The sequence below is a fragment of the Ipomoea triloba genome, chromosome 5 (genome assembly GCF_003576645.1).
Source record: "Ipomoea triloba cultivar NCNSP0323 chromosome 5, ASM357664v1".
Lineage (NCBI taxonomy): Eukaryota > Viridiplantae > Streptophyta > Magnoliopsida > Solanales > Convolvulaceae > Ipomoea > Ipomoea triloba.
In genome coordinates this window covers 16,686,609-16,695,171 of record NC_044920.1, presented here as the reverse complement: position 1 = coordinate 16,695,171, position 8,563 = coordinate 16,686,609, and the positions used below count along the sequence as shown (strand labels likewise).

At 33.3% G+C, this 8,563-nt stretch overlaps 1 protein-coding gene across 1 annotated transcript; it reads right to left on the bottom strand.

The window, feature by feature from the left end:
* Window positions 1-2,306: 2,306 nt before the first annotated feature.
* Window positions 2,307-6,990, bottom strand: LOC116020319. Its single transcript, XM_031260799.1, has 7 exons — window positions 6,570-6,990; window positions 5,624-6,404; window positions 5,355-5,524; window positions 4,517-5,267; window positions 4,050-4,336; window positions 3,015-3,967; window positions 2,307-2,873 (listed from the first exon to the last, which is right to left on the bottom strand). The coding sequence occupies exons 1-7, from the start codon at window positions 6,979-6,981 to the stop codon at window positions 2,307-2,309; spliced, it is 3,921 nt and encodes a 1,306-aa protein (XP_031116659.1). The 5' UTR covers window positions 6,982-6,990.
* Window positions 6,991-8,563: the final 1,573 nt, after the last annotated feature.

The following is an 8,563-nucleotide window of genomic DNA, read 5'->3' as shown; positions in this document are numbered from 1 at the left end:
TTTACTCATTCCTTTTATATTTTAAAGTTATATTAGACTTAATTTTATGTTCTTTATCATCTTTGAAGCTTGTATTGAAGGATCTACACATGAAAGCACAAGCAATACTAGTAACATATATCAAAAATCAAAGTATAAAGAATAAAAAAATAAAGAATAAAATAAAATGCAATAAAGTGAAAGATAACATTTGGTGCCTCCCATGAAGCGCTAAGTACGTTAACTCGATTCAACTTATGAAAGAACAATCCTTCATGCTTGGATGGAGATAAGTCATTTTTCTTCATCCACTTTCTTTTTAAGATATGTCCTCAAATGTCATGCATTGAGGAACTCATTTAAGCCCAAAAGTGGATTATTCTCTTCAAAATATTATTCCTTGATCCACTTCAAGGAATATGCTTTCATTGTCCTCCTTTTCCAAATAAGATTTCAAGTGGTGGTCTTCAATGAATTTGTTTAAACCTAACCTCACTACTTTGAGGTTTAAGAAATGATGCTCATCCAAATCAAACTTTAGGCATATTCCTTCCTCAAATCCATTTTTAATCTATAAATCAAACAAGGATTTCTTTCTAAGTTAGAAGGTGTGATTATTCCCTCTTTCTTGGTTGCTGATTTGCCTTGGTGAAACTTGTTGCAATTCAACTATCTTTGTTAACCACTTTATAATTGAATCAATTCTTGATCTAGTATGTTGTGCATTGCTAGTGAAGGCTTATGCGAGATTTGATGGTTTCTCATTACTCTCCAAGTGAAATCTAAAATTTGCATGTTTTGAAATCAGTTGTTATGCCGTGGACTCAGGTCCACCTTGCAAGGTGGACCTGGGTCCAATACGATGTCGTTTCACAATTCTTTTTTTTTTTAATAAAAAAAATTAACGGCGTAACGCCGTAACGGCTCCTCATCGCAATATAACACAAACTCTACATTACCCTATACTCCATATTCACAATTTGAAAACTCCACATTCACACATTACATCGCTATATGTTTAGTAACTATAATACCATACCACTGTTATGCATTCACACATTCAAAACTCTATATTCACAGGTCCTCTACTCCGTGTTCACAACTTGGGAACTCCACATTCACACATTACAGGACTACAAGTTGCTAGAACTCTGTTAATAACTCTACTACAGATTCACACATTCATAACTCTACATTCACAAATTCTATACCCAATATTCACAATTTGAAACCTCCACATTTACACATTTCAGGGCTGTTATTCTATACCCAATATTCACAATTTGAAACCTCCACATTCACACATTTCAGGGCTGCTAGAACTTTGTTAACTCTACTACAGGTTCTCACATTTATAACTTTACATTCACAAATTCTATACTCCATATTCACAATTTGAAACCTCCACATTTACACATTTCAGGGCTATATGTTTAGTAATTTTTTTTAAAATAAAAAATAGTGAAATTGCGTCGTATTGTACCCAGGTCTACCTTGCAAGCTGGACCTAGGTCCACGGCATAATTTGCGTTTTGAAATGATTTAGGCCATTTTTAATTTGTTTAGCCCATACCTTTAAGCCTATCCTTTACACATATGTTTACCCTTAGTTGTCTTTTTTTTTTCTTTTTTTTTTATCATAAACATTTCTGTAGAAAGATTTTAAATCAAAATGCATATTTTTATAATAATACCTATTACGTTAAAAAAAAAAAAAACACATATCAATTGTATGTAAAAATTAATACTTCTAACATAAAATTAGTAATTTTAAAATAATGTATTGCGTGTAACTGCAATCTTATTCTTAAAAATTAACATTTTGAAGCAGAAGTATTGCGTGTAACTGCAATCTTGGAGAATGCATTAATTTTAGATCAAAGTGGGCTTGAACATGCTAGCCCCATGGCTTTAGGGGGATTATTTTCAAATGAAGGAGCTAACAAGGACATATGGACATCACGATTTCAATTTGAAGTATGGATACTAACAATTAACATATAACTTCTTTATATCTAATTTTTATTTTCTAAAGATTATGGCACAGATTTTTTACTCTGAATTCTGACTTATTACTTTTTTTTGAAAGGACTGACTTATTACTTCTTTTAACTTAAAACTAGTAAGTCACCCGTGCGATGCACGGCTATATAGTTATAGTATAATTAAAATATATAAAATGCTTAAGATACATTCAATAAAAGTAATATAAAAATATAAAATGCTTAAGATACATTCAATAAAAGTAATATAAAAAACTTGTTCAAATTAGAAGTAAAATAAAATTACAAATTATTAAAAATTTCTTTGTAAACAGTAAAATAAAATTACAAATTATTAAAAATTTCTTTGTAAACGACATTTTGTTTAGTGTTCAAAAAGCCTCTAGATTCACCACATATTAAAACCTTAAGACCATCGGGATTACTAACCCTCGAAACTGCTACATACAATTGGCCATGGTTAAAGACGGGTTTTTTTAGTAAAAGTCCGACATGTGATAACGTCTGTCCTTGACTCTTGTTGATTGTCATTGCGTATGACAACATAACTGGAAATTGCTTCCTTTGAAATTTAAAAGGAAGTCTTGGGTCTGAAGGAGTCAATGCCAATCGTGGGATAAGAACATTTGTACCTGCATTGTTTCCACATAGGATTTGAGCTTCGATCACATGGTTGCCTAATTTTGTAACGATCAACCGTGTGCCGTTACAAAGGCCCAATGAGTGGTCTATATTCCTCAAAAGCATAATTGGAGATCCAACCTTTAATGTTAAAGAATGGTTTGGAACACCTGAACACCTCAAACTATTAAGAAATTCAGTGGTGTGTACTTCAGATAACATATTAGCATTTGTGTCTGACTTGCACACCGAATCACAACTCAAATATGTCTTAGAAGATGCTTGATTCATATTGTTCATGTATTCATTGACATGATCAACAACATCTAATGTTGGAGCCAATATAGCTCTTGACTCAAGATGTTTAGGATCCATTTCCCCACTGCAGTACGAAGGAAATGTGGTATCAACAATTTCTTTGATGGGGTCACCTTCGTTTTGCAATACAAACTGAGACGGAATAACTATATTGCACTCACCGTCATTGTTTTGACCTAACTTTCCATCGCCTAAATCAGCAATCCAATTTGCAAAAGTCTCTAACTTCTCAACCTCTTCTCCAATTGTAATACCACGCAAACGCAAATTCTTGGTTAAACGAAGAACTTCACAATTGTTCCACAAGTAAGACGAATTAATACTGGCTTGTACTATATCTTGTCTTGTGCCTTTCGGAATAACCGGAAGTATTTGTCTAAAATCACCACCGAGGACAACTGTTTTTCCACCAAATGTCATTTCTGAACTTTTTGAATGTGAGAAACGCATTAAGTCTCTCATTGTTCTATCTAATGCTTCAAAACAATGTTTGTGCATCATAGGAGCTTCGTCCCAAATGATCATCTTTGCTTTTACAATTAATTCAGCAAGTGGACTACCTTGCTTAATGTTGCAAGTGGAGTCTTCATTAATAGAAATGGGTATAGCAAACCTTGAGTGTGCAGTCCTCCCACCAGGTAGTAGTAAAGAAGCTATACCGCTTGATGCCACATTTAAAACAACTTCACCCTTGGATCTTAAAGCAGCTGACATTGTCCTCCATAAAAATGTTTTCCCTGTGCCACCATATCCGTAAACAAAAAACAACCCACCTTTATTTGATTGAACATCTTGAATAACTTTTTTGTAGATTGATAACTGTTCATCAGTTAGTTTTGAAACCAAACTTTCATGTTCTTGTTTTAAAGCTTCTCGGTCATATGCCATTTCCTCGTACAACAACCGATTACCTAAAAACCAGTCATTACTTCTATTTGGTATTGGCATGGGTGGATAATCTGCTAATGACTTGTTCCAAGTATTCAACAACTTTTCAACTTCAATCAAAGCAAAATTGTATTTTTGGGCTTCATTGAGGATTAAATCTATAAAGGGTATAAAAAATTGATTTAGAGATATAAAATAAAATTTGATTAAAAAAATAATATTGTGTTGTGAAATTTATACCTGGAATATTTAATTTTCTTCTAGCATTGAATTCAGCATCGTCTGATAGGTACTGCCGAACAACTTCCCATACATTTTCTGGCTTGGCCATTGAGTTTGAGGTCAATAATGTAACAAACAATTTCCTCAAAGAATGGGAAGAAGACCACAATGCTGCTTCAGTTATTGCATCAACATATTCTTTATCATCCTCAATTAAACCACGTGCATAACATGCATCTCTAAATGAATTATATTGCACACCATCCACCGTTTTGATATCATCAAAGCAAGTCGGTCCACGAACCATGTTTAGAAGACATCTAAGATAAAAGAGTTCGCCACAATTGGGTGGAACATAGAAAATACGACCGATTGCCCACTTCCTTTGCCTAGGATTCCATTCTCTTTTATCTTTTTTCCAAACAAATTTCGTTGGCATTTCTGCATACGTCAATTGTCGGGCCTGAGTGTATTTGAGGTTAGCCTCAAACCATGCAGTGAACATACTGTGTGCGACTGTTGGACGGTTGACAACATCGCCGACCACATCATCATCATCAAATATGATAGATTGCTCATTTGGTAGATGAAAACTCAATCGCTCAACAGAAGGATTCCTAAATTGTATATCAAATGCAAATATCCTCCAAGCGGCCTCACATGGTGAAATATACCTACAATCATAGTACATCTTTATTTCATCTATCTCCTTTCCAGTACCTTTTTCTGCCGCACTATTGTAGAATTCAGCTGTAACCCTGTCGTTGCCTTTGTTGACGTACTTGAATAAGTACTTAATTGATCGGGACTGATTACACCATTCAACATTAATATGCGCCCTATACTTCAGCAACAAATACCTGTTGTGTGGAACAACATATCTACTATCAAGCTCAATGCCATTCTTTGTTATGGTACGACCATTATCGCTCCTACGATAAATAGGGTAGCCATCTTCATCCAAAGTGGACTTCTCAACAAATTTCTTTGGGTAGAATTTAGAGCATCTACCATTCACCATGCAAGGTGAACTCTTCCTCGCTGAACCACAGGGTCCGTGCATCATAAATTCTTCTACAGCTTTGTAATACTCAGGATCACACAAGTCACTTGGTACCTCAGCAGATATCATCATGTCAATATCTCTCGGAGTCGAAGCAGAATGACTTTTGGCCAGAAATAGTAATATGTGAGCATGTGGTAACCCCCTTTTTTGGAATTCAATTGTGTAGATAACTGAAAGGAAAAAGAAATGAAAGGTTAGTTTTTTTTGTAACTATAATTTATAGATAATTTAAAGGTAAAATATTTTTAAAAAATTACCTGCTAAAACAGATCCAAAAATGTTATCTTTCCGAAGCTCTTTTATAAGTGCATTTAACTTCATTTTAAAAACACGACATATAATATCTGGCCTATCCTCAGCCTTTAATCTCCTTGCTTGTAAAAATCTTTCAATCTCCGGCCACTTGGGGTTACATGTGAGTAAAAATCTTTCAATCTCCGGCCACTTGGGGTTACATGTGAATGTAATAAAAAGACTTGGATACCCAATCCATCTGCAAATTGATGTAATAAAAAGACTTGGATACCCAATCCATCTGCAAATTGCCATAATAAAAAGACTTGGATACCCAATCCATCTGCAAATTGCCATTGCATCTTGGTAATTCTGAACCATATATCTTGCGCCTCCAGTAAAACTCGATGGCAAAATGATTCGCTTTCCTTGGGCTGTAGGATCTACTTCTCCACGTGTTAATGCATCAGTCAAACATTTATATGACTCACATCGAAGGGATTTCTGGTGAGTCCTAATGTATACTAAGCGCCCTGATTCAATCATAGTATATGCATCCACCAGAAATTGTTGAAATAACCTTCTAGCATACAACAATGTTGACATTTCATACACTTTATCCTGTAGGCGAAAAGAAAAATATTCTCTGGGACTAATGCGATTTCTCCTTGCTGCACTTCTACCATCAACTTCTGCAAATTGAATGTCCTCTCTATACCCGTCTTCACCATATGGAAAGAGCAATGGATACTGAAGTGGGAGATATGCAGGATTTAATTCACTGATTCTTTGAAAATGACCAGCCTTTGATTCTACCAAGATATCACGTTGCCCCATGTTTGGATCTATATCTCCCACAATCAATGCAGCAACTTCTCCAACTTGGGGCAAGTTATATGTCCTTGCATCTTTAGTCCTCTTTCCAATAAGTTTGATCTTAATCTCAGTCATGGGATTAGTTTCAATCTCTGATCTCGCCATTCTAAAAGTTTTGACTAAAACATTATTGTGATCCAATGCATCTTTAATATCTTGGACGATATCAACATGTAATCTATTAGTAGAATCATCTTCTCTGCATATGCAAAATGGACAAACCAATAAAATATTATCATTCTATTAGAATGAAATAAATGAATACAACATTAACTTGAAAGAATTCACTTACCCAAGTGCACGGAGTCGATTTTCTATCTCATTTTGAGTGTCATAAATATATAATTGTGCAAATTTGGGACGTGCACGTAATTCTGGAAGCAAGCTGCCCATTAAGTGAAAATTCTGCCCATGCAACCTAAATACGGGTGGACTATTTCCATTATTAATAGTCCTATCAATTTTCCCACCCATGGAAGTAAAGCAAAACATATTGTTATAAGATCGAATATTTTGCAAAAAGTGGGTACTCTTAACATCGTTATTAAAAAATAATCCAAATATTGAGGTCGGTGGAGTTGAAGGCGGAGGCAACTTTATCTTCCCATGAGTACAACAGAGCGAATACTTGGGATTTTGATTACCCATAACCTTGTTTATTCTTTCTTCCAACCAAAATAAAGCACCACAATGGTCACATGCATATATTTGATCACCAAAGTCCAAGTAGGTACCTAAAAAATAAAATAAAATTATGGTATAGAAAGGATTCATTGCTAAATTACTAATATCTATATACTAACAATTATGAATAGAGGCCCTTGAAGTTGAAGTAGTAGTGGCATTTTCAAACTCAGGCATCAACAGGCGATTCACTAACAAATTTGGTTGTCTAAAGGTGGGTTCCACAACACATGAGCCCGAAGAATTACCTTTTTAAAACAAAAGATTGATTACAAATTAAAACTATACCAAGAATTAAAACTTAAAATGTAAAAAGGATTGAAAGATAAAGTGTTGATATTTAGATACTAACCATTATGAATAGAGCCCATTGAAGTTGAAGCAGTAGTGAAATTTTCAAACTCAGGTATGGAAAGACTATTTCCTTCCAAATTCGGTTGGCTAAAGGTGGGTTCCACAATGCATGAACCAGAAGTATTACCTTTTTATAAAGGATTAGAAATATAAATCATATTTCCTCAAAAAAAAAAAAAAAATATAAATCATATTAAGAATTATAAAATTTAATTTAAATTGTAATAATGATGACTAACGATAATATTGGTAAATAATTTACCGTTGGTCAAATTAGCAAAGGGTATACGGATAACAGTTGACTTTGCACGTGTACTGTTAAGAGGAGTCTGCTGACACGTACTTGATTGAATATTAGTAGTAAGAGGAGTCTGCTGACACGTACTTGATTGAATATTAGTAGCTGCAAGTATTTAAAAAAATCATTATCAATAAATAATATTCTCAAGAAAATGAATTGACAAAATGATTGAACATATATTGACTAATGGTTTCAGTGTTAACAAAAGGCATACGCACTTTTATCATTGGATATTAAAAGATAGTAAACTAAAAAAATAGGTATACATTGGAACATAATTTTGTACCATTAGTCAATGTGTTATTTGGCGTATGAAGTGAACTCCCCACATGTCCAAGTACACGTCTTTTATTATGAAGAGATGTATTTTTGCATGTAAGATGGGATTTGGAATTGATAGCTGATAATAAGTTTGAATTAACTGCAAAGAGAAATAGAGATTTCAATTTTATAAAAAAAAAAAAAAAAAGAAGAAGAAAAGTCTAGGAGATAGTTTATTGCATCATGTTATAACAAATTGAAATAAAAAAATATTTGATAACGGTAAATAAAGAAGTAAATAAAATGCAATGGTTGGATTTCAAAATATAGTAGAGTTTAATTAGATCGCAATGGTTGGATTTCAAAATATAGTAGAGTTTAATTAGATCATAAGCAACTTGATATATCGTCTCCCCAATTTAAATATTGATAATTAATGCTGTCAAATGTAAATAAATAAATAACTTGTAATATAATGTGGGGAAACAACATGCTTAGAGTGTGTACTAAGGGAATTAGAGTTTTTAAAATGATAAATATTTAATTACAAATTGTTTTTATGAAGAATATACAATAATTTTGAAAAATGTAAAAAATAAATATAATAAAAAATTAGAATTAAATCAAACAATTGTTGGAATAGGAAAAAATATTGTACCGTGCATGATCTGGCTAGTAGGAGTGTTGAATGGTGCACCTTGTATGAAAATTTTCTCACTTTGAGGGTTATTATCAGATAAATTTTCTTTGTCGTCT